Source organism: Anomalospiza imberbis, chromosome 5 (assembly GCF_031753505.1).
Source record: "Anomalospiza imberbis isolate Cuckoo-Finch-1a 21T00152 chromosome 5, ASM3175350v1, whole genome shotgun sequence".
Taxonomy (NCBI): domain Eukaryota; kingdom Metazoa; phylum Chordata; class Aves; order Passeriformes; family Viduidae; genus Anomalospiza; species Anomalospiza imberbis.
This window is the reverse complement of record NC_089685.1, coordinates 35,187,600-35,214,738: the sequence shown is the minus strand read 5'-3', so window position 1 is coordinate 35,214,738 and position 27,139 is coordinate 35,187,600. Positions and strand designations below refer to the sequence as shown.

At 38.4% G+C, this 27,139-nt stretch overlaps 1 protein-coding gene across 1 annotated transcript in view; it reads right to left on the bottom strand.

Annotated features, from left to right (window-relative positions):
* The window catches only part of LGR5 (leucine rich repeat containing G protein-coupled receptor 5), a 92,815-nt gene that overhangs the window by 4,738 nt on the left and 60,938 nt on the right, over positions 1 to 27,139 (bottom strand). The window contains exons 5-17 of the mRNA XM_068190215.1: positions 22,328 to 22,543; positions 19,909 to 19,980; positions 17,454 to 17,522; positions 14,876 to 14,947; positions 13,987 to 14,058; positions 13,813 to 13,881; positions 13,612 to 13,683; positions 10,772 to 10,837; positions 10,513 to 10,584; positions 9,498 to 9,569; positions 7,491 to 7,616; positions 2,643 to 2,788; positions 921 to 1,004 (exon numbers count right to left, since the gene is read on the bottom strand). Coding sequence (XP_068046316.1) covers positions 921 to 1,004; positions 2,643 to 2,788; positions 7,491 to 7,616; positions 9,498 to 9,569; positions 10,513 to 10,584; positions 10,772 to 10,837; positions 13,612 to 13,683; positions 13,813 to 13,881; positions 13,987 to 14,058; positions 14,876 to 14,947; positions 17,454 to 17,522; positions 19,909 to 19,980; positions 22,328 to 22,543 — 1,208 coding nt within the window. The remainder of the gene's footprint in view (positions 1 to 920; positions 1,005 to 2,642; positions 2,789 to 7,490; positions 7,617 to 9,497; positions 9,570 to 10,512; positions 10,585 to 10,771; positions 10,838 to 13,611; positions 13,684 to 13,812; positions 13,882 to 13,986; positions 14,059 to 14,875; positions 14,948 to 17,453; positions 17,523 to 19,908; positions 19,981 to 22,327; positions 22,544 to 27,139) is intronic.

Genomic DNA, 27,139 nt, shown 5'->3' with positions numbered 1-27,139 from the left:
CTACAGCTGTTGCTATTAGGTAAGCATAAGGATCTACTGTGTCATTTTGCAAGTTTTTCTAAGATACTATTTGAAAAATCCAAGCTAAAATTTCCCTCAAGCCTGGTGATAACTTACCTTGAAGATAGCAATGTTTTAATGAACTCAGAACTTTAGGCCATTGGAGAATATGTGACAGTCAAATGACTCTATTCTTTAGTTTCCTGCCTTTTCTATTCCTCTTTATATGACTTTAAAAAATTTACTATTAGTTGCTGTTGCAAACAAGAATCATGGCTTAAAATGAATGTTGAAGTACAAGTTGTCACTTGGGGTTTTTTTGTTCATGTTTCACAATGAAAGAACGGCTTGTGAAAATGTTTGCTGAATCAAACAACCAAAACTTAAGACCATGACTGGCTACATTCTACAAGAAAATGACAGTGCTGGGTGTCCTTTGTGAGGGAATGAGCACATCAATGCAGGAGTGATTAGTTTTTCCTAGACATAGACCTACATTGTGTATTGTTCAAGTTGCTTGCGTGTAAAATAACCCTGTGATGTTCAGAAGAACTACTTTAGCTTTGCAAAAGACTGAGAGAGCAAAGATTCTGCTGCCTTTATCATCTGTATCTTAGTAGAAGAGTCTTTCCTCTCCCATTTTCTTGATTGGGTATCAATTCTGGTGAAAAGGGGCCCAGAGCTTAGTCACTGGGCAAAACTTTTGCTACACTCATGGTGGCTGAATAGTTTTGTGGAATTCAATGCAAAATTGTATACTGCATATTATATTGTATGTTATTGTGCAATATATTTGTATTACACTCATCAAATTACTGCACATCATGCTGCTGTCCTAGTGTCTGATTCACAGTTTGTTCTGCATCTCAAATATCTACTAACATTGTCCTTGAATTCCTATCTGTCTGGCAGTTTCATACCTGGAGAAGGTGAGCATTGCACAGAATGATGAGATTTCAAATCTTCTTCAAAGTCAAGAAAAAAGTCCTCAAAATCACGTTCATCTATTGGGGAGAGAAAAATCCATAATTGTTACTGCAATTTTCAGGAAAAGGTTTTAGTAAAACTTGCAAAAATGCCTGTGGTATTTAAGGCCTGGTCTTGTCTCTTTCCCTGCCAAACTGAGCAGAAGCAGACATATGCCTACTTGGTTTTGAATTGTACTCAGGATTATTTTAAAAGATGGCATCTTTACTTCTGTGGAAATAATCACCTACAGGTACATTCTCTATTGCCTAATTTGCAGTGTGATGACTACCTTGGAAGGAGTTTAAAATATGAACTCTGCTGTTGTGCCATACTATTAAGAATTAATCAAGTCTTCTGTGTTTCTTATGTTATCACTAGTGCATATTCTTTGCTCTATTCTTGCTGAACTCTGAGACCTATGGTTTGCAGGAGCAGAGATAGCACAGAAAGCAACAGGGTGGTGTAAATGTATGTGTGCCCCTACATAACAGATCCAGTAAGAGACCTAGTGCTGAAGGGGAAGAAAAATGCAGTAGTCTCGTGTCCTGGAGAACAAGTGCACTCTCTGGCAACCTTGGTTATGTGAATAGTCCGGGGAACAAGATGCTGGAGAGCAGCCCCGCAGAAAGTGACCTGGGGGTCATGGTCCATGGTAAGTTGAACATGAGTCAGCAGTGCCCTGGCAGCCAGGAGGGCCAACCCTGTCCTGGGGGACATCAGGCACAGCATCGCCAGCTGGGCAAGAGATGGAGGCAGTTTTGGTTGCCACAATATAAGAAAGATATAAAGCTAAAGATATTAGAGATCTTCTGAAAGACGATCACAAGGATGGTGAAGAGCTTTGAGGGGAAACCATATGACGAGCTGAGGTTACTTGGTTTGTTCAGCCTGAAGAAGAGGAGACTGAGGGGAGACCTCATTTGAGTCTTCAATATCCTCACAAGTGGAGGCAGAGGCGCAGGTACTAAACTCTTCCTCTCATGACCAGGGAGAGGACTCGAGGAAATGACATGAAGCTGAGCCAGGTTTAGGTTGGATATCAAGAAAAGGTTCTTCACCCATAAGGTGATTGGGCACTGGAACAGGCTCCAAAGGAAAGTGGTCACAGCACCAAGCCTCTTAGAGATCAAGAAGTGTTTGGACAATGCTCTCAGGCACATGGAGTGATTCTTGGGGCTGCCCTGTGCAGGTTCAGGATTTGAACTGGATGATCCTTGTGGGTCCCTTCTAATTCAGCATACTCTATGATTCTACAATTTTATGAAAAAAATATGCCAAAGTAGCAACATATTTTGGCTATTACTCATCCTGAAGTGTGTGGGTAAACCTAGGATGTGCTAGGATTCTGAGGCTGGCAAGAAACTACATCTTTGCTGGCCCGTTCTTGCATGGAGTTAATACCAGCTGAACTACCCTGTCTCTCATATAAAGGGAAGATTTAATTTACCACATTATTATAGATATTATTTGGATGAAATGATGAGGGTGTGAGTGAGATTTTTGAAGGGCAGACCTAAAATAATGAGTTTGCTAAGCACAGGAATACTTAACATATTATTGAGTAAGAGACAGGGAGAGGCCACATTTATGACTATAAAGAGGATTGGATTTATTTAAAAGCAGAGGTTGCTCACAGCCTTCAGGTAGACTTAAAAGCCTAAGATGATGGTTACCTTGAATTTGTAACAGTCCAGCATCCTTTCTATGGAAGTCATCAAGGCTGTTATTATCATCTTTGTTCCATTGGCTGGAAATTCTGTAGTGGTTCTCACAAGCTCCAAAGGCACAGCACTGATAGGCATAAGGCATTTCCATGACCCTGCAGAAGGATAAGGCAGCATGCCATGATAGTGGTTAAGCACCAGTTACTAAATTGTACTGCTCCTCTACAGTTAACACAAAGGAAGTTTCTTATGTGTTTTCATAGGAGACATGAAAGTGGGAGATCTATGTCTTACTGTTGAGTGAATGTTACTCAGAACTATATTTGTACTTTTATGATTTTCAATGACTTTACTGTGTAAATCAGCAGTTTGTCCAACAGTTACTTTCTTAATGGTTTCTTTAAAAAAAAAAAAAAAGCACATGCAAAGATCATAACCTGCCTACTAGGCAAAAACAAAACACTTCCCAAATTGAATTTCTCCACTTCAGGAAGAATGAGATCTTTTGGAAATCAAAGTTTATTCACCTCTCTCCACTTCAACTCATTTCACAGTAAGATGGCAAAAAGGAGATTGTTTATTATGAGAAGATCAAGAAAGCAGTGTTCTAAACCAAATGGTGAGTGAATCAGGCACTGTGTGTGAAATGTCACTGAGAGAAAGGTTTTACTTAATTAATTATCTTAAAAATGAGAACAGTCATTGCAGGACACAGGATACTCATTCTTAATTCTTTTAAGGTAATTTTTATTCCTAACACTATTATGTGTCAGTCAGTTCCAACGATTATGAAGGCTCCTGTTGTCAGAAAATTGCACATTTTTGCTACACTGTGAATTTAATTCCTTTGGGGATGTGCAAATTCTGGGGGAGCATAGAAGAACTACTTTCTGAGTTCTGTAGACTACTTCTATTCCATTGATATATTTTATGCTTTGGAAGCAGAGCTATTTAATTTGCACAGTTCACCAACAGCAATAGTAAAACCTAACAACTCACCTTAATTCCAAAAGCCTGATATACCAAAATGTTCAAAGATAAAGAGGTGATTAGAAGTTATTCTGAATTAACTTAAAAGGAATAAAGTAGAACTAGATCCACCTATCAGATTACTTTCAACAAGTTAATAACGTAAATTAACATAATGAGTGTAATAAGCAACCTCTAACCCCCTGGGAAATCTGCAGAGAAATCAAGCTGAATCAGGCCCAGTGCCAACAGGACTTAGACTTGTGCAGTAGCCAAAAGCTTGGTACAAACGGAATCTTTAGTTCTAAAGTGATTTTTTATATTGGTGCATGTGGGGGCATTTAGATTCTATAACCTTACATTTCTGTTGGTAATTAACCACAGTAATCTGTACCCTTGTGCCCAATACAAAATTTTTAGGGTACTCAATAAAAGTTCAAGATCACCAAGATCCAACTGTCAAGCAATTTCGGGCCATCAGATTTAAATATTTAATTTGTAATGCATTCATCTGCATGCCATCCTTTAACATAAGGAGATTATCTTGATTAAACATTTTTGAACACATTTCCCACAAGCCTTTCCTAAATAAACTAGTATCAAACCCATTGATTACTAGACTAACCCATAGCTAATCATCTGGGATAAAAACAATCCCAGTCCCCAAACAGAAATTCCCTTTTTTTTGGAACAACAAAAACAATTATCAAAAGTAAAACTGACAGTTCTGCAAGGTGATCCCTGCAACTTGTGGCTTCAGACCTTTGGAAGGACATAGATATAGCTGGGGGAAATGAACAGTTAGTGGATATTTTAGGCACAAGAGACTGACAGAAATGTATTCTAGTCTCTGATTATTCTAACAGCTCTATGACAGATTTCCAGATCTTGCGCTTCTCCCAGCCTGCTGGCCTGTAATACACTGGAAATGTGGACTTCCCACATTGTACTGGTCCACTACTTTGATGATGTAGCCAAAAATATCTGTGACTTTTAAATGATATTTAAAGAGCAAGACTCCCATATCTTATCCTCTCTGTAGGTATTTCTAGCATCCATTCTTAAATCTGGACAGTTTATGTTTGTTTTTCCCCCCAGCCTGTGTTACTAGGACATACACATAATCCTTAAATTAGCAAATGCTAATCTGTGTGCAAAACCCAGCTGCACACAATGGCTGCAACCCAGAACACAAAGGACAAAACATACTTTGCAAAGCAGGGAAATAAGTATCAGATCTTCTTGGTGACAGAGGAGGTTTTCTTTCTCACAAAAGCTACATTTAACACAAAAAAAAAAAAAAAAAAGAAAAAAGAAGGAACTTTCAGGTGTACAGTGCTGGAGGCATTCCTTTTTATGGCTGGTGCTTATTTGATGTGGGTGATTAGATTTGGACTTTGTCAAATTAAACTCTCTTAGAAACACTGCCTAACTATTTTTATATACTCCTTATCTTACTAATGATATCTGTATCCTTGATAATTTTTTTTCCTCTAGCAAGGAATGCCTCTTTTTTTCTGTTTTTAGATTAAGCAGCAGAGAACACAAGGTCGTTTTCTCCCTCACAAAGGTGTGGAGTTAATGGTGAACAGGAAGGCACAGTTATGATGAATGGAGCAAAGCACTGAGTTCTTTTCAGCACTGAATCAAAGCATCAGATAAAGAAGGAAGGAGTGGCTGGCAGCCTGACTTTTTCCTCCTCAAGGCTTGCTGCAATAGGCTGGGCTTAGCTCTGCAGAGTGTACTAGTGCCATTGCTGATGATGGGGAAGGGGATGCTCAGCTCTTTGATGTGTCTGTTTTGATGAATTTAGATGAATAGGAAGTTTTTATACAGGAATTTGTCTTTAATGTAACCACTGGCTAGTTACAGCAATTGCAAACTGCGAATTTTCATTTTGTTTTAGATTTCTGTTTAAGTTTGGTGCTTTATGCATTTTCTGTGCAGTGATCCTGTGTGAAATCTTGACCTCATTTTGATTTATGGTAAAAGTCATGCAGGCTGTAGGTCAGGATTTTACCATATTCTCTCCTGACTGGGTATAATTTGTTCTTACAGATGTTAATTAACTCTGCATATCATACTTTGAATACATTTTTAGAAAGAATTAAGTTCGTTTGACACATCCATGTTAACAATTTGCCCAGATGAAATACACTGTACTTTCATTTGAGTAATGTACACAATTTTGCTGAAGGGAAATTCATATAGAGTATAATTCTGAGAAAATAATTTAAAAAATCTTATACATAATTCAGTGGAATAATGGATTATTCTAGGATTACTGCAGCACCTCTTATGCCTCTAGGTCAAGGTATATGCATCATTATATATTTGCCAGGTTGGAGTAATCACTTTTCTTGTATTTACATTATTTTAAATAAATTTCCGTTGTTTTAGAATTGTCACCTGCCTCAGCATTTGGGCAAAGTCAATAAGAGAAGAAAAAGTATGGTATAAGCTCAGTCTCAACCAGTCATGATTTTCATGGTACTTGCTCCTTGGCCTCTGAGACCTATCTCAAGATCTCTAATGTAAAAGAGGTTTAAGGCCTCTAGTACTTTGAATGTTAATGTTATAGTTTCAGGCACTTGATGAAGTCACTGCCTAATTTCCTCTGAGACAAATGACAAACCCATTTTTTGGTTTATTAAGACCTTTAAGGCATTATTTACTGACCTTGGAACCATTTTTTACAGCTCTTATCCCAGCTTGTGTTAACATGCCATCACAGAAGTGTTCTAGGGTGGATCCCTCCAGTGCTGTACACAGAGCCTTAATCAGCTCCACACTTCTATTCATCATTCCCTTACTGATGACTCCAAACACTCCGGCCCTTTTCCTTAATGCTCATGTCTTGAGCTGTCTGCCTGCTAGGACTCTTGGGCCTTTTCCAGTGCAAAAGGCAAATCTAGTGAAAACGTAAGGATGGACTCTCCACCTTTGGAGATACTCAAAAGCTCTCTGGATGTGGTCCTGGGCAATGGGCTCCAGGTGCCCCTGCCTGAGCAAGTGGTTAGACAAGACAGCCTCAAAGGTCCCTTGCAGCCTCAACCACTCTGTGATTTTCTAACTATGTGCACACTGTTTAGTTGTTACATATTTTCTGATACCAAACCTTTTACAGTAAAACATGATAAAGTATATGTTGCACTTGGCATCTTCTAACTAAAATATAAAAATGAAAGGACAGTTAGGGGAAACTCCCAAAAATCCTGAAGTGAGAGACAAAACCCTCTTTGCTTTGACCCTGAAATTAGTTTAGTTGGTGACAGCATTGTGCTAATAATGCCAAGGTCGTGGGTTCAACTCCATACAGGCTATGGTCATCCAGTGACTGAAGACCTGCAAATGATCTTTAGAGGACACTTCCTTCCTGTAGCACAGAGAGCCCACAGACATTATTAGTATCAAAGTGTGTTAGTAATACTGGCAAAGAATTATCTGAATCTTAATCAAAAGATTAGAGAAAAATCATGTTCAAACAGAAGAGGCGCAATCTTTTGGTCTATCAGCAGTATATTCTTCCCTTGTATTTGCTGTGTTCTCATTATGTATAAGGGGAGTTCTGTAAGCACAGTCCAGTCGAAGAAGGACATATCACTAAGCTGCCAGAGATATTGTTTTAACAGCTTTTGAAACATATCACCAGGAAGCAGATGTGGCTTGTACTAAGCAAGTACTGGGGTTAATATTTCAAAACCTTCATAGTTTCTTCAGTTGAAAGTGAGCATAATAAAAGAAGTCTATCATTTTTATCATATTTGCTTTAGTTTTAATGGCACAGATCAAAGACTGACAATACGAAGTAACATGCGTTACACACTGACACACCTTCCATTGCACATGAACACAAATGTGGCTTATTAGTCTTAATGATATACTCACTTGAGTTCTGGAAAATTTTCAGATGTTATCAAACTTTGTAGGGCATGATTTCCTGTTAATTTTAAATGAGTTAAACCATGTAGCCCCGTCACAGGAAAAGAGGACAAAAGGTTGGATGACACATCCCTGCATAACAGCAAATAAAAATCAGCTTATGGTTTTCATTTTTTTTAGCACTAGAAGTGTCACATTGAAAAAATAGGTTAAAGTTTTCTAACTCAATAAAAAATGACTGTATTAAACAGAGGCCCCAGTGAATGCAGCAAAGCTCCAGCACTGCTCAGGAGTACTCACCTTTATGTCTAGCAGAAAGCTAACAGTAACATCTAGTAGTTAGTTGGGTCTCTGTTCCCAAATTTTGACTCAAAACATTCATAGTGCCAGTTTTGAGACTAGCAAATGAATTTAAAACCTTCTCCCTAGACTGTTTGAATTAAAGGAGCCGAACAGCTTCTCACAGTTTAAAAGGTTAGGCGGGATGCTAGAGGGCATGGCTGCCCTGAAAGCTGCCCAAGGAGCAGGTCAGGTGTGTGGGGAAGATGTGCATTTCAGGAAGGGACAGGTCTAGGCTGGAGCAGAGAGAGATGACATTTCCAAGCTGAAGTTTGTCTGAGTGGCTGAGGGAAGACAGAACAGTGCAGATGAACACAGGTAACTTGGGGAAGGTAAATCAGGTGAATGAAAAAGTGGTAAGTGATCAAGGAGATAAGGCGAAGTAGTGAAAGAGGGGGAATCCAGAGGTACTGTCTTCTATTTTTTTCTCTCTCTCTCCCATTTATTCAATGAGTCTTTTCTGTCCTCCTCACAATTATCTACTCTGCAATACTTCAGATGGTCAACAGTCAAGGAGGAAGAAGCAGTCTGATGCAGTTGAAATGCTTTTATGTACAGGAAAGTCTGGAGTATACACTGAAATCTAAGGCCTAGGCATAAAATAAGGTATGTTGATGGACTGGGCTTCTACCTCTCTGGTTTAGTGTGTGTTTTCTTGCACACTGCACCGTTAAAGACCAAAGGTGGAATTCAGGTCTTACAGCAATGCTAAAAATGACCACTGACTTGAGGTGGACTAAGGTTAGAGGTCCACCTAGGTCAGGAAACACTGGTACACTGTGTTCCTGTTTGTGTTCAAGGGCTTTTTTTCTTTAACCTCCTCTGACTGTTGTATGTCATTGTCTAAAACTACAATTTACTGGTTACCTCACAAAGTAGGTAAGTTCTCAGAAGGACCCCAAAAGGGATATTATAGACAAAATTGTCTGTGTAGGCATTTGTCAGTGCACCATTCAGAGGACTCTGCACATCAACAGAAAATAATACCTCTCCAAATTTAGGTTTAGCAGCTACCGGATTATCTGTGAGCAAATGCCCAGTGTCATATTTTTGTGATAACCATGCAGCAAGATGACCCCAGAGGAATTTTTTTCACATGTTCCCCATACAGCTAATGCCTCAGCAATTCATATCAAAAAAGCATTATAGTGACAGTTGGAAGAAGAAAATAAAATTAGTAAGCAGTGAGAAGTGCTTGTGAACAAGGCCTGCAAAACTGGCTGTGGATGTTTTGACCACTAACAGCTCTGGCTGAACTTACTAAAGAGGAAAAACTATTTCATCAAATGAGGAGCAATGAAATAGAGATGAATTCTGGAAAAAGTTTCTTATTTAATTTTTAATCCAATTCCTGAGGCCTGAAACACAACTAACAGGAAATCTTTACCACTGTTACAACAGATTAACTGCTAATAAATTGAATGAAAAGAGGCAGATGCACTGATAATCTTCATGGACCCCAAATGATTACACAGTGTTATATGCAGCTTTGCTGTAATACCTACGTGAATTGGGGAAGTACAAGAAACCAGACATTTAGATATGGATTCAACAGACCAGATGATTTACAACAGAGAAACCCTCAATTTCTGCTGGGGCACCAAGTTATTAAATTTTGTATGCTCTTGGAAGAAAAATGCAAAAATTGAATGTAAAAGATATTAAAATACTTACAGTTTGATCAGAGATGGTAAAGAGGAGAAGGCATTGGGGTGAATAGTTTTAATTTTGTTCCAAGCTAAATCCCTACAAGAAAAGTGAGTAGAAAATTACATACCCATTGAGTGAATATGGAAGTTTTCAAACACTTGATTAGGAGGCCTAAATGTAAAAAAGGTATCAACTACATGCCGATATTTTCAATAAGCTCCTGCATATCTCATAGTGCAAAGTATTTTTTAATTTTTTTATTAATCAGTTGTGGTGTTTTTTAAACTGGCAACGTAATATGTCTCAATGTCTGCCACAGCCCAAGGCATTTCAGTCTGCTTCACAGCTCCCAAAGGCAGCAGAAAGAAGGGTGGGTTATATGGACTAAATCTTCTAAAATGTTCTCATGTGACTAAGAGCAGCAACCCATGGTCAACAGGCTTAACTTCCTAATCTCAATTTTCACCGCCCCCGAAAAGTCAAAGAGATTGAAAGCAACTCTTAAAAAAATGTTTGGCTTCAATTCTGCAAAAAATTCCAACCATGAGCAATTTCTTGACAAAATCACTCCTCTAACATGAGTCTGTGTGAAAAATGGAAACCTGCACATGGCTGGACTCCACATCTTAAGATGCTGTTCTCTGTAAAAAGACTCCCCACTCGCTAGAGCTGATTATAACGTGAACCTGCTAACAGATACCAACTCTGGCCAGTAAGTCTCTCTACTTCCATCAGAAACATTTAAAAGTGACAGTTTTTATGGCTATAAGCTTATATATTTTAATTCATTGCTGCAGGTGCTAAACCTCACAATGTTTGCTCTCCTTTCACAGTTATGAACTCATGGTGAACGACCATGGTGAGCAAAAACTGAAATAAGGATCTTTTGAGGTACATCATGAGTGGACACTATACAGCCCATATTTTTGAGAACCTGTGTGAATGCCTGTTAGGGGGTCTTTTGGGGTACATCATGAGCAGACATTATACAGCCCATATTTTTGAGAACCTGTGTGAATGCCTGTTAGGGGGTACTCACAGAGAGCGAAGAGCAGCCAGCTGCCGAAATGTGTCTGCTTTGATTTCAGCGATTTCATTGTGATGCAAGTCACTGAAATAGCAATAAGGATCTCCTCAGTTTCAAAGACACTTGGAAGGCACTTTGGGGTGTTTTAGATTGTGCACTTCAATAAAGTGTAACTGGGGTATGTCAAATCAGCCAGCAATAACCAAGTTAATTATACTCAAACACACATAGATGCTTCTTTTTAAGTTTTTTAGGGTGGTTTAACACTTACATTTTTTGGAGTTTTTTACATGCAGTAAAACAGGGTAAATCTTCCAGCAGGTTATATGACAGATCCCTGAATTATACAAGAAACAAATAGATTAACATCAAAGGAATGTTAAAAGAAAAATAGCTTTCATTATGTACCTTCATGCTCAATTACAAATAATTTCTTTTTATCCACAGTCACAGAAGAATAGAAGTATACAAACTCACTTATTTCTCATCTGTCACATTCTGATTTCTAACTGAAGAGGAGAGAGGAGGGGAAAAGGCAAGATTTATTAACTCCATATCCACATTTGCAACTTCCTTGCCTTGTCTGAAGATTTCCTGCCTGAAGTGTAGACTTCTGCTGAGTGTTTTATAGCAATGATATTGGCCATCTGGATTTATATCACAGACTTCATATTTATCATATTTAAATTCTGATAAACATTTTAACAATTTAAATAATCTACTAAGCATATATACTCATATTTTTTCAGAGAATATTCTGTATTTTTCTGATAAGAGTCACAATCAGCTTCCCATTGCACACTTTTAATTAAGCAGTACTGCCTCTGATCCTTAGGCTGCTACATCTTATAACTGAGGGAAATGGTCAAAAATATTGGAACTAACTTTGAAATCAATCACTACATGGGGGGAAAAAAAAAACCTTAAAAAGACTTGAGCCAAAACTCAACAAATTACAGAATAACTGAAACATCTGGACTGATTTACAGTATAATATAACTAATCAAAACCAAGCCCAGGCAATTTGCAGAAACTGAAGGAAAAAAAAAAAAGGAACCAGACAGCAGTCCCCACTACCCAAGAGTCACATCCAATATATATATGTATGTGTGTATATATATATATATATGTGTGTGTGTGTGTGTGTGTGTGTGTTGTTCAGGGAAAACTAAATGGGAAAGTTGCATCTGAAAAGAATAGAGCAAAAAGCTTATGCCTAGAATTAGAAAAAAATGTCCTTTTTCACAGTTATCTGGTATTATCACAGGAAAGAGATTCACTTTTCACTTTGTGAAATTCTTCTCATTTCTCAAATTCTCTAAAACTGGTTCATCGCCACCTATTTACTCCCTTGGTAAAACTGTATTTTCACTGTAATTGTTCCTAGAGGGGCATTTGGACTATTTTATATTTGATCAATGGAAGTAGTGCAAGTAATGACTGTGTGTGTCTTTAATATGTTCTACTCTGATTTTACTCTGTAGAAAGGCAAATATCAATATGTGTGGGCTGTGGGTTTTTTTTTTTTGTTTGTTTTTTTTTTTTTAATTAATTTGGTTTTGTTTATTTTGTTTTGTTTTCGTGTGTGTACAAAAAAAAGGTACACTGTGGCCCAAATCAGAGATTACAGAGGAGGGTTCAAGTGAGCTAGAGGCTTTTAGGCCAAGGTAAAGGATGTTCTGTATGTCTGACAGACACTGGCTATTCTGTCATCCACAGGTTTATCACTTAGGTCTTCTTAAAAATATGTTACCAGCTTGAATTTTGTACATGCTGACACCCACCCCCTCCTCACACATGGGAAAAAAACCTGAACTTGACACCCTTGTCCCCTCAGTTTCTGTCAGAACTCCAGGAAATATTTTACTTGTTTATTTTTAAGGTCTTTTTCCCACTTTCTTAATACATGAGGCCCTTGGCAGCAGCAGAGGACAAGGGGCTTTGTTGCCTGTGTTGAAGTGCCTGCCCAGCTGTGCTGGGACTGCGCTCTCACAGACACCTTTACTGCAGGTGAGCACACATCCAGGGAGCCTCGTGCACATTAATCTCAGCAGGATGCACAAACTGCCTTTCAGAGCAGTGTTTGCCCTTGGATTGTTTGTGAGTGTGTCTGAGCCAGGGAGCCCCTGCAAGGTCACAGTCTCCAAGTAAGGCATGGGTGGGTTCAGTGCACCAAAATCCCCCCTGGCACAGCCAGAACTGATGAACTCTGTAAGTTATTAATTGCTGTATTATTTGTTTGCACTCTGTTTTGAGATTATTTATTGGTTCTGAATGTTACAGGGCATATTTAAAATGAATTCTGTGTGCAGACTTTTTTTTCTGGCAGCAGACTGTCTTGTATCATTCTAAAAAAGATTATATTTAGTCCATTAACTAAAACTTATTTTTTTCTGGAAATGTTCTTGACATTCACTCTGGTATTCAAATAATGCATTATAATTAGTGCTATTTCAACATTGGCCAGAGAATCAATACCAAATAGATTCCTGGTGATGTAATACATAGAGGAAAGTGCTCTTGGCTCATTCTCAAAGAAGTGGACACAATGATTACTTTCGTTAGTGATTAAGCAAACTCCAAGGAAATTTCCAAGCTAAAATAATATTGTGTATTTAGTATACCAAATATGCCTAACTATGTCAAAGAATAGTCTATTAAAACTTCAGTCAGCTACTCATGTCTGGTTGGGAAAGAAACTAAAAGAGGAGCATAACAAGGACTCAAAACTGCCATCCTTACTTATATTTTTTATTCACTTCACTGAATTATTTCCCTTAGTGAGAAAAAAATCCCAAACTACTGTAGGAGAGAGAATGAATGAAAATATGGTAGTTCTATCTTTTTTTAAAGAAAATCAATAACCTTTTTATCTTTTCCTAAAAATGTGCTAAGTAATTATCTTTCTCAGCAATGTATGAGAAATCCTGGTTGGTAAGTGGGTTGTAAACTTTTTAAATAACACAGGGACCAACTCCCTGAACTGAATTCCTAAGAAGTAATGTGATACACAGAAATAGCAGTAATTGGGTAGTTTTGAAATCATAATAGTTTCATTTGTCTATTAATCTCTTGAATTACTGTCATGTTAATAATCTTACTGAAACATACAGCACTTGAAGATTAGGTAACTGGTCACAAGCTGATTTGGGGAGAGAGGTGATCTGTGCTCCTGTGAGTGTCCTGTTGAAAGAATTTATGAAAAACAGTTACTTTTTGAAGACTGAAAACCAAATTTTTTTAGCACATTCTTTACAATAAGTCAGTATACAAGAAAATAAAACAAAGCAAAAATACTTCTCTAGCACTTACAAACTCTCCAGGCTTGTAGTCCCTGTCAGATCAGGAAACTCTGTTAACTGTGAAGCACCATTTAAAGTCCTACAATTAAAAAAACAATTTCAATGAAATTATGGTGATGGAAGTGTGGGACAACTCTAGTATTGCAATATAAATAGAAAACTAAAATAAAAAGTAAACACATACAGAGTTCTTAGTTCTGGTAAGTGTTGAAAAGCAGATTTTCCAACGAGCTGGATAGGGTTATCATAAAAATGTCTGAAAAAAAAGGATAAAAAGACATTTAATGAAAAGTATTTTAAAATATTCTAAATATATTATTATAGTATAAACAAATGAGTAAACTCTCTATGATGAATCACGGACTGTGCCCCCCTGGTTGTAGCAGAGATGACCTTCTGGGCTTTTCTCACCCTCTAATCTATATGCACCAGCCACATGCCACATTTTGAACATTCAAGTAGTCACTGTTTTCCTGTTTTAATGCCAGAAGCCAGTCAACAAAATATTCTCTCTTCCTCACAGATTTGTGAAGACAAAATTTCACATATGAAGAATTTTGTTACGACCTGAGACAAATGTAAGGATAGCACATGAAGAAGTCAGAACTTCTGCTATCCAGAACAGGTTCCCTTGCCCTTTTGGAGTCATGCTGCTTTTGTTCATGGAATATTACTCAAGATGAATCACTTTTTTTCTTACACTTATTTTGCAATTTCTTAATTTGAAGCTGTTCATTAAGTGCATTTTCATGTACGATGATGGGAATTCAGAATGGAGTCCATCAAGAGTAATTTTTACCAGCTTTTATGTTGCCAGTAATGCTAAGAGATTTAGAAGTAACCATTCAAATAAAAGGTCAGAGGCCAGAGACCACTACTTGCTTCCCTTAATCAGGGCTTGAAAACTGCCATTCTTTCCACAAAGCTGGAAAGATATGACCTTGTTTGCTTGTATGGTGACATGCTACAAAGTGTACTCACAAAAAAAGCTATTTGACAATTAGCCAAAAATATGATCCTTAGTTCCACATTCTCTAATACAAAGAGTAATGGAAAAGATTCTTATCACTTACATTGTAATAAGTGAAGGATTACCCACAAACGCACGCTCAGGTATTGACTTGATGTTATTGCTATGAAATCCCCTACAAAGAAAAAACGTTTTTATGGTAAGGGAAAAAAAAAAGTGAATTCTCAGTCTGTAATCACAATGCACAATGATGGTAACTGTTTGTAGTAAAGAAAGTGTCTGTGTGTAAAGGTATATCCTTGTTCTCTGGAATAAGACAGAACTGAAAAAAAACAAAAGCAGAGAAAAAAGGGAGAGGAGAGGAGAGGAGAGGAGAGGAGAGGAGAGGAGAGGAGAGGAGAGGAGAGGAGAGGAGAGAAGAGAAGAGAAGAGAAGAGAAGAGAAGAGAAGAGAAGAGAAGAGAAGAGAAGAGAAGAGAAGAGAAGAGAAGAGAAGAGAGAAGAGAAGAGAAGAGAAGAGAAGAGAAGAGAAGAGAAGAGAGAGCAAAATTGCTGAAATTCTGCACTTGAACAAAAGCATTCAGATGAAGTAAACTTCAAAATGGCATTTTAAAATTCAGGGCATATGCATGTACGTATATTGATATAATGTAAATATATACAAGTATATGAACTAAAAACATCAATAGTTAGATATTAATAATTAAATAGCTAACAATATATTTCCCCCTGTGCTTGTTAAACTGCAACTATTTTTTTGCTGGATGGCACAAGTTTATCAAGGAGATTATTTTATACACTATATTGTAATGTTGATCCTCCCACAACCACCTTTTTGTTGAGATATTTTAAATGTGGACACAAACAAAATGTAATTGTGCCTGCTGGATAGAGAGCCAAATCTTTATCTCATCATTAATTACTGGATTTCATTCATATGAGTAATTCTCCATTGTGAAAAACAAAAGGAACAACTAAGATTTCAAAAGAACAATGATGATTTGTGTGGGAAACTCCCATTAGTTCAGTCGGGTATGAAGAAGGCTTCCCAGCTTAAATTTATGCATTACTAAGCCTCCAATTGTTCACTGAGGCAAGCACTCTTGGCCATTACTTGAACAGGTCCCACATTATTGGTTTTAGTTGTTTAGGGATTGTGCTACTGGTGATGAGCTGCAGAGCCAGGCTTTACATCCCTGCTTGCTTTGCTTGCAGGCTCTAAGCAGAATGAGCATCTCATCTCGACCCAGTAAACAGACTGGTTTTGAATGGGATCCCTTGCACAGCAGAAAAAACTCAAGGGAATGGCATGACTACTTCCCAGAGCAATATCTGCTGCTAGCTGTGCACAAAAAGGTCACGGTTTGTGTTTTCAGCCCAGGCACAAACTCTGAGAGAGACACGCGGTCCCACCCATAAACTGCCTTGCGAAGGTGGCCCTGCAATGGGCTGAGCCTCTGAGGGGCTGCGCTCCCACAAGGCTCTGTGGAACACATCCCTTACAGGATCAGCTCCCTGGGCCCACACAAAGCACGGAACCACACGGTCTCACGGTCTGTGCTGCATTTGGGATGTCAGGTTGCATTTTCTGACCCCAAATGTTTCTTGCACATAGTTGATACTCAGAGGTGAAATCCTGTGTGGGCCAGTATGTAACCTCAGGCACATCACGCAGCTTGCCATTCCATTTGGTGCAAACTGGGTTACCCATTTTTGGCTACTGACTCCAGAAGTCATCAAAAAGGCAATCCTTTGAGGTCACTGGATTTCATACCAATTATTTTATGGCATAAACCGCAGCTGAGAACATTTGGGCTGGGGAACTCATAGCCCTGCTGCTTCTTCCAGAGCTGCATTCTGGCAACACTGGAGGTGCTGAGCAGGAGTCCATGGTATCTGGGGGTACCTGCTCTAGAAAAAATCTCAGGTGGCTACTTAGGATTGGTTTTCAGGTCAGTTTGTGATGTAGCAGGGGTACAACCATGTCCAACTAGTACGTGATTACTTATTTTTGTTAAAAATGTATGCTGATAGTATCACTAACATGGTAAATAAGTCAAATGGAAAGAATTCTGAGCATATGCATTAATGTGTACATTGTGCGTATGATGTGTGAACATAATTTAATTACTTTCAATTTTTAATAATTCAACCATTTTTAAAAATAAATTTGAATAATTTAATTGAACTGTTGATTTTCCTGATGCAAATTATGCCTGTGCATCCAAAAGTGTTTTATTCACAACATTACAAAGAAATATATTTTTAAAAATTGCTTTAATTTAATAGAGGTGAGGGAGGGAAGTTGGTAAAATTTAATTAAACCTGATGGAATAATAAAGATGTCATGCCTTCTTAGCTAGAAGACTAATACATTGGCTAGTTTGCAAAATCTAACTCTTGTGTTTGGGACTAAAAGTGAATTAATTGTGTTTGTTATTTACTGTATTCCAAAAAGGGAGCTCCTCGAAAAGATCTACTGCACAAGGCAATATAAAAGCTGTCAGAACTTGAGTGGTCTAAACTGAACACTGAAAATGATTTTTTATGTATGTTGGCATGCTTATTAGCTTTTTCTAGGATATCAGTTTTTAAGGATCACTGATAAAATCACCAGCATTAAAAAAAGAAATCACATACTAGACAAAACATCCTTCTTCCTAATATGAGCTCTGTACTTACAGCTCTTTTAGGTTTGTTAGTGTCCTGATAGCAGTGGGGAACTCGTCCAGACTGTTGTAATTTAAATCTCTGTGTGAAAATAGATATTATTATTGTGGTTATGCACTGCATAGCAGATAACATAGCATTGTTGGCATTTGTAATGAACTATCATCTTCTGTGCATTGAATAAATACATTCAGCAAAAAGACAGGAAATCCTCAAAAGTGTATGAATATTTTCCAACAAGTCTATTTACAGCACATTATTGTTCCTATTTTTATCAGCTTTCTATTTTTAGTTACATTCTAGCCCTTTTGTAAAAAAAAAAAAAAAGAGTAAGTAAATTCAAGTACTACTAAGGGATTTACTCTTTTATAAATTGCCCACCCTTAGCATTACATTAAAGTATTAACAGGGAAAAAAGTTGTTCAAAACAATATTCAATGGTTTTGGTGATCTGTGCTTTACATGCCTACTGCATTTCTCTATAAATATTTCTAACTGTATTGTTAATTTTAAGACTTGACAACAGTCAAGAGAATAGTTCTAACCACACAAATTGTAAAAATGATAGTGTAGCTATCATAGTGACCTCTGGTTTAAGAAGTGCTCATGCTGCAGCAGTAATTAGAATTTATTCTGGTAGGCTGAATGGATTATAATCCTACTTCTGCCCTCAGCATGACATATGTATCCTTTAGCATTTAGGAGATGGCTGAAACTAAAATTGAGATATGCCAGTTTACTGTGATGCTCTCTGACAATGCTTTGTGAGGAAAATAGTCTGAAAAACTGGAGCAAAAGCCTTTTTAAACAGGCAGGCAAAACCCAAGCCACAGTTTACAATAGATTGAAATTGAAATAGTATCAGGCTGAAGTAATGCAGGCAGGAAACTGCTGTCTGAACTCAACAAGGCTTTCCTTCCTGCTTGTAAATCTCTCCTGCTTATTGACAAAAAGAGATTACAGGCATGTACGGTTTGGTTTTGCCCTCTAGTGATATGTGATTTCCAGACCTACGCCTCAATGCAAACAAATGATCTTAAAGCTGGCGTCCATCATTTACGCCAAGATCTCTTCAGATTATCTTGAGACTATCTGGGAACTGCTCTATACATTATGCAATTACTGTGCTTGAGGCAAGTGCTACACTGTCCTGTTGCAGGGAAGCGGCTGCACCTACATTTATTCCCAGGTTTGTGACTGTCCTCTGTGTTTTCATCTCTCTCGTGCCAGGTGGCTGGGACTGGGTTTGCAATTACTTATTCCATTGTTCTGTTTTTTCCCCATTTGTGACCAAGTGCCATGTGAATATCACTTAAAAAAACAAACCAAACCATTACATTTTCCCTCTTCCTTTCCTGTCCCTCTTTCCGGTGCTACACTGAGGGACTTCCTCTCAACTCACAGGCGGCTAAAAGTCCAAACTGTAAAATTGCAATTCAGTGGCAAGGGATCAATGCACTCAAACTGGTGACAAAAAACCCCAAGAAGCCCAAACTTCCTTGCTTCCTAATCTTAATGATAGATGAAAGCGGGCAGTAAACAGGTTAGTGGATGGGAAAGCAAATAGTCAGCTTTAGACTAGTAATATCCATGTCTGAAACTATTTGTTTCTCGTAACTGGGTTTTTAACCTCTGTCCCAGTTGGGTAAAACATCCAAAATCAGTGAAAATGACGCAGCTGACTGCAGCAGGTGTGGGAGGAAGCACATGCAAAGTTTTACTGTCCCTGTGGCATTTCTGGGGTCTGGGTGACTCCAGCAGATAACATCTGTATTTGACTAACTGGAGCAAAATAATTTCTGCTAACCATTTGCACTGCATTCCTGTTTGGTATTTTATGTAGATTATGTTTTTGCTGGAAAACTCAAGAAAATTAGAGTTGGTCTAAACAGAATTACAGTGAAAACTTGAGGAAGTTTCAGTCTTTACCAATGCTATTCTTTATCAGAGCTCTCTAAAGAGGAATAACTTGGATATAACAAACATTTCGCCCACTTGTAAAGCACATGCATAATTTGACTACCTAGAACTTTTACTTTGTCCAGGTATAAAAAAATAAACCCATCTCATTTTAAAACTCTCCTCTGTGGTAAGACAGTTTCTTAATGTTAAAGCTTTTCACTGTAACAATTTCCCAATCTAGCTATTTGCTTTACTGATTGAACAAGACAAATAAATAGTACTAAACTAGGCAACCATAAGTTCATGAATAGTCACTTATTTTTCTATGCTCAACACAGTTTTCAAGTCTTTCAAACAATTTATCAATTGACAATGCTTATTAAAAAGGCAAACTAATTTTATAGTCAAAAATAGGATTTACTACATAGTCATTGTGAACTATCACTTAGATCCTGTAGCGATTAGGGAAGCCAAAACCCACATTTGGCTTTTGGGCTAATTTTATTCTTTCAGAATATTAATGAAAACACTCTAAAAAAGAGAAACAAATAAGAGGTCAACTCACAATGTCTCTAGGCTGTGGAGCCCATCAAAGCATTTCTTTCCCAGGGAATAGATTCTATTGTTATGGAGATGTCTGCAGGGGAACATTAAGCACGCAGTCAGGAAAGCACACTGCACACAGTGGACTAAAGCAAAACATTTTGATGGTTAAATCAAAATTAACTTATTTTCAGGCATGCATTGATTATATGCAATTGTGCTTTTGCAGGAGCATGTATAGGTGGCACCTCTACCACCTGACACCCATTCTCCCAATACCTCTCCATTTGGTTTCACAGAGGGGATCTGTTTTAAAACCACCTAGATTGTTCAAAAGTATTATATCCTGTAGTTCCAGGCTGGGGTTTGCATAATGAATAGACATATTCTCAATGATAGCTAATTAGTTAAGTAACATGCCTGAAAAACTGTGTGTGAGGTGTGAGGTGTATATTTGGAAGATGTACATTCAGAGGGTGTTAGAGGGTAGGGCCCAAAAGAGCAGCCATTGAGGAGATGGATAACACAGCAGACAGGTAAGGGGCATTAGGCTTGCAGAATGCAAAAAGACACAAAGCTATAACACAAAAAAGTTGTAGTCTCCCTCAGATGAATAAACTAAGTAATCTTAGAAGTTCTGTAACTTGCCTTTCTTTGAAATGATGAAAATCAGTAACTTCTTCCTAAAATATTTAGAACTTGAAAGTAATTTTTATATATTTTAAGCAATTCTACTGCCTCCTCCCCGCCACCCATCTCAAGATTCTTAATTCTGCCTATTTCTGTCTTTTAGACTGACACGGAAAAAAACCACTCCGAGTGAAGCTCATTAATGCAAGTAGATTCAACTTGCAGCCACTTCAGATCATTTGATTTAAAAAGAATGCCTTTTCCCCAGATTTTTCTTTTTATTTTGTCCTGAAAATCCTATCCCTGTAGCAGAGGGAAACTAAGGGAGAAGGGCTTTAAGAGAAAAGAATGGCTGTGAACGAGTGGCTGCTAGGCCCTTCGTTATACTCTGAAAATATTTTTAAAGATCAGAGACTCTGAAAGTTCTGCAGAACCTAGAGAAATTGAGTCCATCAAAGGCAGAGATTCTAACAGTAAAACAAAAATGTTCTGTGTGTTTTTTCTTTTCTAGGAAGACATCTAATCAACTCTGTATTTTTAATGACTATTCTGACCTTTAATGCTTTAGTTAGCATGAAGAGTGCATCTTCAAATTTCAATTATGTTTGGATCTTTAATTATAAAGATTTTGGCTTGCTCCAATCGACCATGCACTTTTCCACCGTGTTGAAAATTTGCCATACTGTATAGAGTTGCAACCCAATGAAAGCAGAACCCCACACAAAGGTTTGATGAGCCAAAAAGATCAGCTGTTGTAGGTTGTGAGGAATGATTCAATTATTAATCACTATAAAGCCTAGAAGATTAGAAATAAGCAAGGCAGAACTTAAATAAGGAAACCTAACTGAGCAGAAGCAAGCATGGCATGAAAATAAATTACTTTCTCCTGCATTTCTTAACTGTCCTCTTATCACTACATTTCTGGTAGGGTCTAGAGAACAATGTTCAAGACAGCCTCTTGCCTTTTCCATTGCTGATATAAGTCTAGAAGGTCAATCACAAGTCCATCCATTCTTTTACTTGAATGGGTTTGATATTTAATGTAAACAGAAGGCAAAGTCTATGCAGCACAAATCAGCTGTTCATCCCCAATTTTGAGGCCCCATGGAGGCAGAGGTAGTGACTATAGCTGTCAGGGAAGAACCCTGATGTGTGCCAGGTTCAATGCTTTCACTGGGGCTAGACTATGCTACAACATGCTAAGTGTCTTACATAAGACCATGGTTTCTGACAGCCTGTACAGCTTGACTATATAATTCTCTCTTTAATAATGTTAATGTTTTCCAAAGCATCCTGAAATTACTTCTCCATTCAGTTTCTCCAGCCAGTCTAGATTTTCTCCACTTGGTACATTCCCAGAAGATAAGAAGCTGAAACCATGATTCATAGTATGCCTTCCGGATTTTGGTGCCAGCCATGCATGTTTCAGTTAGTTAAACCGGTATGCAAATATAACCAAATACAAAACAACATATACTTTCTATGACAGGAAATACATATTTTTTCTACTGGATGGCATTCTTTCCAAGTTCCCCAGAAAGATTTCAGTTCATTTCCTGTTTCTAATCTTCCCTCTTTCAATCTTAGACAGCACACAATGCACCCCTTCCTGTTTGTTTTGCTGACCAGATAGGGTGATTTTTAATTCCTTTGAATATTTTTACTGAGATGGAAACTTTGAAGCTAGATCAAAACAAGTGGTTTAGCATATGCTAGTCAAACTGTATAAAGATGCAAAAAAATCTGTTTCTCCAAGAGGCCAAAGCCCTGCAAGACGACATTGTGTATAAAAAGCAATCAATAAAACTTACAGAACTACCAGACTGGAGAGGTTTCCAAAGGCATAGTCTGGTATGAAGTGAATTTTATTCAGTGCCAATGTCATTGCCTGAAGTGCTGGTAAACTCCTAAAAGCTTGGACAGGAATTTCTGTCAAGGAATTATCATCTAGCCACAGGTGTCTAAGGGAGACCAAGCCATTGAAGCAGTTGGGGGGTACATAGTTGATGTGGTTGGCATCCAGACGCCTAGGAGAAGAAGAAACAGAGAAAATTGACTTCAAGGAAAGAAAAATGTCTTTGCACAATGGCTATAAGAAGTTATCACCATGAACATAACCCCAAAGGATGGACATGGGTTGCCACTTCCAGTTTTCATTTCCTGGAGATTCTACATTCCCATCTTGCTTGCAGCCTTATCCTTGAGATCTAAAATCATGTTTACATGTCTACTTGTCAGCTGGCTCTGCAGAGACAGCTGTCCTTTGGAGCCATCAACTCGCTGAGAGCACACACTGACAATTTTTGAGCAGAGTCTCTCTAAAGACTGGGTATGACTTTGTTTCCTTTCCCAGTTGTTTGAAACCGTAGAACAAAAAAGTGGAAGAAACTCATCCAAAGATTCTCTGTCAGAATCTACAAATCACTGAGCTGCAAGATAATTTGGATTTCCAAATGCTGAACTCCCATTCCAAGACCTATAAATAGAACTCACTTTTGAGTCTCTGGAGGTTCCTGCTTTACCTTTTCTTTAATATTACAGAGTTATAGAATCACAGAATAACCTGTGTTGGAAGGGACCCACAAGGATTATTGAGTCCCACTCCTGGCCCTGCACAGGACCATCCACAAGAGTCACATCATGTATCCAGGAGCATTGTCCACACACTTCTTGAACTCAGACAGGCTTGCTGCTGTGAACACTTCCCTGGGAAGCCGGTTTCACTGCAAATATTGTTTAACCTAATGATTCTAACGAGAACTGAAGTTCACATTTTTTTAGTAGTGGAACATAATGATTTTTACCTAGAGATTAGTACTGCCAATGTGATGTATTTGTTACTAAAAGTACTTCAGCTGCTGCAGAGCCAACAGAGGGAGCTCAACTGCACGTTGTACCTTTGCAGAGTCTGCAGGTGATGCTTTGTTCTTACACTTGCATAATTAAGGATTAAAGCTAGCAAACCTTTTCAGATGTGGTGCTACAAATATAATTTAATCTATTCACTGCCTTTTGTTTTTGCTGTGTTTCACCTTTTCATTGTGATTCTTTCAGGGAAAGATTTAAAAGTGCACTTCAGATTTCTGAAAATTTGTGAAACACCCAATTGGGGATGTGGGCCCTGATAAACTTTTTCTACTTTTAATGTATTGCAGTGACTTATACCTTTTCCATAACATGAAAGCTGTGCTCTAAAAATTTTCATGCAATGTTTAGTGAGTAGTAATTAAATGAATGGTAAAACAGAAATAAATTTAAATAGGGGTTTGAAAATACTACAAAACAAACAGCCACACCTGGGGTACAAAGAAGTAATTCTGTACAACCTGAATTTGGTCTCTTTGAGAGAAATGCAATACTCTTTGTGGTGGGCATACTAATCTCTTTATTTAAAGCTGCTTCCTCATTTACAGTCATGTAAAATGTCAGGTCCATTCTATCTCCTGTTCCATGCTGGCCCTACCTACTTCATGAGAACAAATAACGACTGCTAAGGCTCCATGCCAGGCTGGCAAATAACTGAGACAAGGTCAGTTGGAACAAATTTATAAGGTTCAGTGTCAAAGCCCTTGTACAATTAAATATTCAATATAATAACTGACATGTCAGGCAGCAGAGACAGAGCTTCCAAAATAACTCAGTGGTCTGTCAACAAATGGGTAAGGCTGGAAATGTTTAGAAATACTCATGTTTTTCTTCCTCCTTTCCTCAGGCAACAACCATGTTATGCCTGTGTTTTCAAAGAAGGAATAATTTGAATGAGTAGATGAGATTTCTTTGTGTTCAGTCACAAGTAAATTTCTTCCCTGGGTGATGCTGGTATGTAAACTAAGAAGTTACAGTTGCCTTAGTTTGACAGTTTCACTGATTAAAGAATGGGGGCTTTATTCAAACTACATGTGCTGCAGTATTGCAGTTAACATCTTGTTCAATAGGAAGCCTGCCTGTGCAGCCCTGATGTCCCTGCTCACTCCACGGGAGTCACTCACAGGAGGCCTGGCTGTGTGGAGAAGCCAACAGTTACTCGTTTGTATGTGACCCTGTGGCTGAAATGGCAATATTTCTGCTGTCGTCAGTGAGACCAGGATTTTTATCTTACCAATATTTCATAGCAAATCAAGGAACTGATTTTTTTTTTAATAGCTGAAGTTTCCAAATATAAATCCACCACTAGATATGTAAACAAAACCCACACAACAGAAAGAAAAACAGAACTGCTGTACTGTAAATGAAATTCCAGATAGTTGAATTATTGTTTAAATAAAGCTTGGAAGAAACAAAAAAAGCTGCAATGATTTGTGCTTCAGGTTCTGTAACTGGATTACATATCCTGCAAGTACTTATAAGAAGTACTGCCTCAAGTGCTCTTTTGTTATCTAATCTTTTTTAAATTTCCAAGAACCGTTTTCCCTCTTGCAGATATTAAAAGGTTTCAGTAGTGGTTATGTTTCCTGTCATACTGTAGGTAATGCACACTGATGTATAAAAGACTGATCAAAATCACCCTTTTCAGCCAATTGTTTTACATGTGTTGATCAAAGTTTTGGCACTTTCAGAACTAAACCCATTAACTCACAAACATGACCCTATTTATAACTGAAAAATATATGTAGATAACATGTGGTGAGTTTGAAAGCTGCTATTATATTCCAGAGAGAGCTAATTTAGGGAAACAGGAATACTTGATCTCTTCTGATAGGCAGCATGTAAATAAAGCAGCCACTATGAAATTCACCATGAGCTCACTTAAAATGTCTAAACTTTTCAAACCAAATGCTTGAGCTATGTGGACTGTAACCCACTAGTGTTTCCTGTGACACACTTTGAATTCTGTGACCATGTGCACAAATTATGAAACGATATCGTCTATGTAGAATGAAAACCTCATTTACTGGTACAGAAAAAGGCAGTTGTTTGAAAAAGATTTGATTTGCATTTTTAATCAATTTAACATGAATAGATGCCAAGTTTCATGCCAGTGGCAGGTTTCTAAGGGAATATATATATATATATATAATTTTTCCCCATTTTCTGTATCTTCTCTCAAAAACAGCTACAACCTGTGTAATCTCACAACCAAGAAATTCCTTAATATCTTGTTAGAGTGCCTTGCTCATTCAGTCAGGTTTAAATCAAATGCTAGATAGGAGATCAGGAAGGAGATTTCTCCCAAGCCATTTTTCCCTCTGAAATGAACAGCTATTACATGGATTGCCTCATCTTGAATGGATGAGGGCCAGAACATAATGAAAGGTCTGGAAAAGAGGGAAGCCACAAAGAAGTCAAGGATAAAATGTTTCTTTTGATGTTTAAGTTTAAAGTAGCAGAGGTAAGACCAAAGGAAAAGGGACTGTACCTAAGAGGTAGGGGAGGCAGAGAAGGGGAGCACAGGAGGACTGATTTTGGGCATGGTGGATTAAAGAAGGTGGCGCTTCTCCCTCTCATAACACTCTCCTCTTCTGACTCAGCTCTGTTATGCAGGGAGCCTCAGTCAAGTTTCTCCATGAAGTATTGAGCAATGATGGACAGCGGTTGTGGACAGGGCCTGTCTGGGGAGGGCGTAAAGGCCAGGAGAGGGTCCCCACCATCTTTGTTCGTGTGTCTGCACACAGACCCTCTCAAGGGTTTGTTCACAGGATTGACTGAAGTCTCATTTAAGTAATGGCAAGTGACATCTAAACTAGCTTTGAAATGTGGGTGTAATAAAAATAGAGCTGGCTGTTCTAAGCCATGTTTTTCAAACCTGATCTTTTAAGCAGGATATCCCCTTCAGTCCACAGGGGAAAATGCTAGCACAATTGTAAAAAGCTTAATTACAACACAACAGTCCAGCAGCTCTCACATCTCAGTTTTACAGAACTGATACAAAGAACCCTGCATGGCAACAAGAAGACCAGAAAAGACAAATCACAAGTCACAGTTTAGGATCATTTGTTTCTGTCCCACTGCTCAGTTTTGCATGAGGAGGTTTCTGCAGCCCTGGGAGTTTCTCAATCTGTAGTGTTTCTCTTCCCATTCAGATGTGCTGCTCAGGGGTATTGGAAAATCTGCATTCAAGATGGTGGATACTATCATGCTGCATACAGACAAGAAGCCAACTGCATTGCTATGTTTATACAAAGGCTGGCTCTGATACTGGGTACTTTCAATCCCTACAGCTGGGAAAAAGTGGGGGCTAGAAGCTGTTGGGTTATCCCAGGAACCTGGCTGCAGACCCAGATTATGACCCCACAGATAGGCATGTTTGATGTGTCTGGGAGTACCCACAAGTCCTCAGCCAAATGGCTCGGAGAGACCTCTCCTAGCCTCCCAAGCAAGGTGTCACCTGCTGGGGACAGTCCAGGGGCATGTGATCTACCAGATGAAGCCCAGGAATACATTCCCAAGTTCAGGGGAATGTTGTTTGGGATGGGTCAAAAGCATGCCAAGGACCCTGTTAAGAGTGCAGCCGGGTGGGCGGCCATGGCCAGAGCCTGGGAGTGCTCTGAAGCACGGCCTGCTCTGCTCGGCTGGTAGTGATTACCACAGCCCCAGGACCTGACTGGAAATCTGCTGTAAGCCCCTGTGCTGCCAAACACTCCAACAGCAGCTTCTTGCCTCCCACCATACCCTGGCAGGGTTCA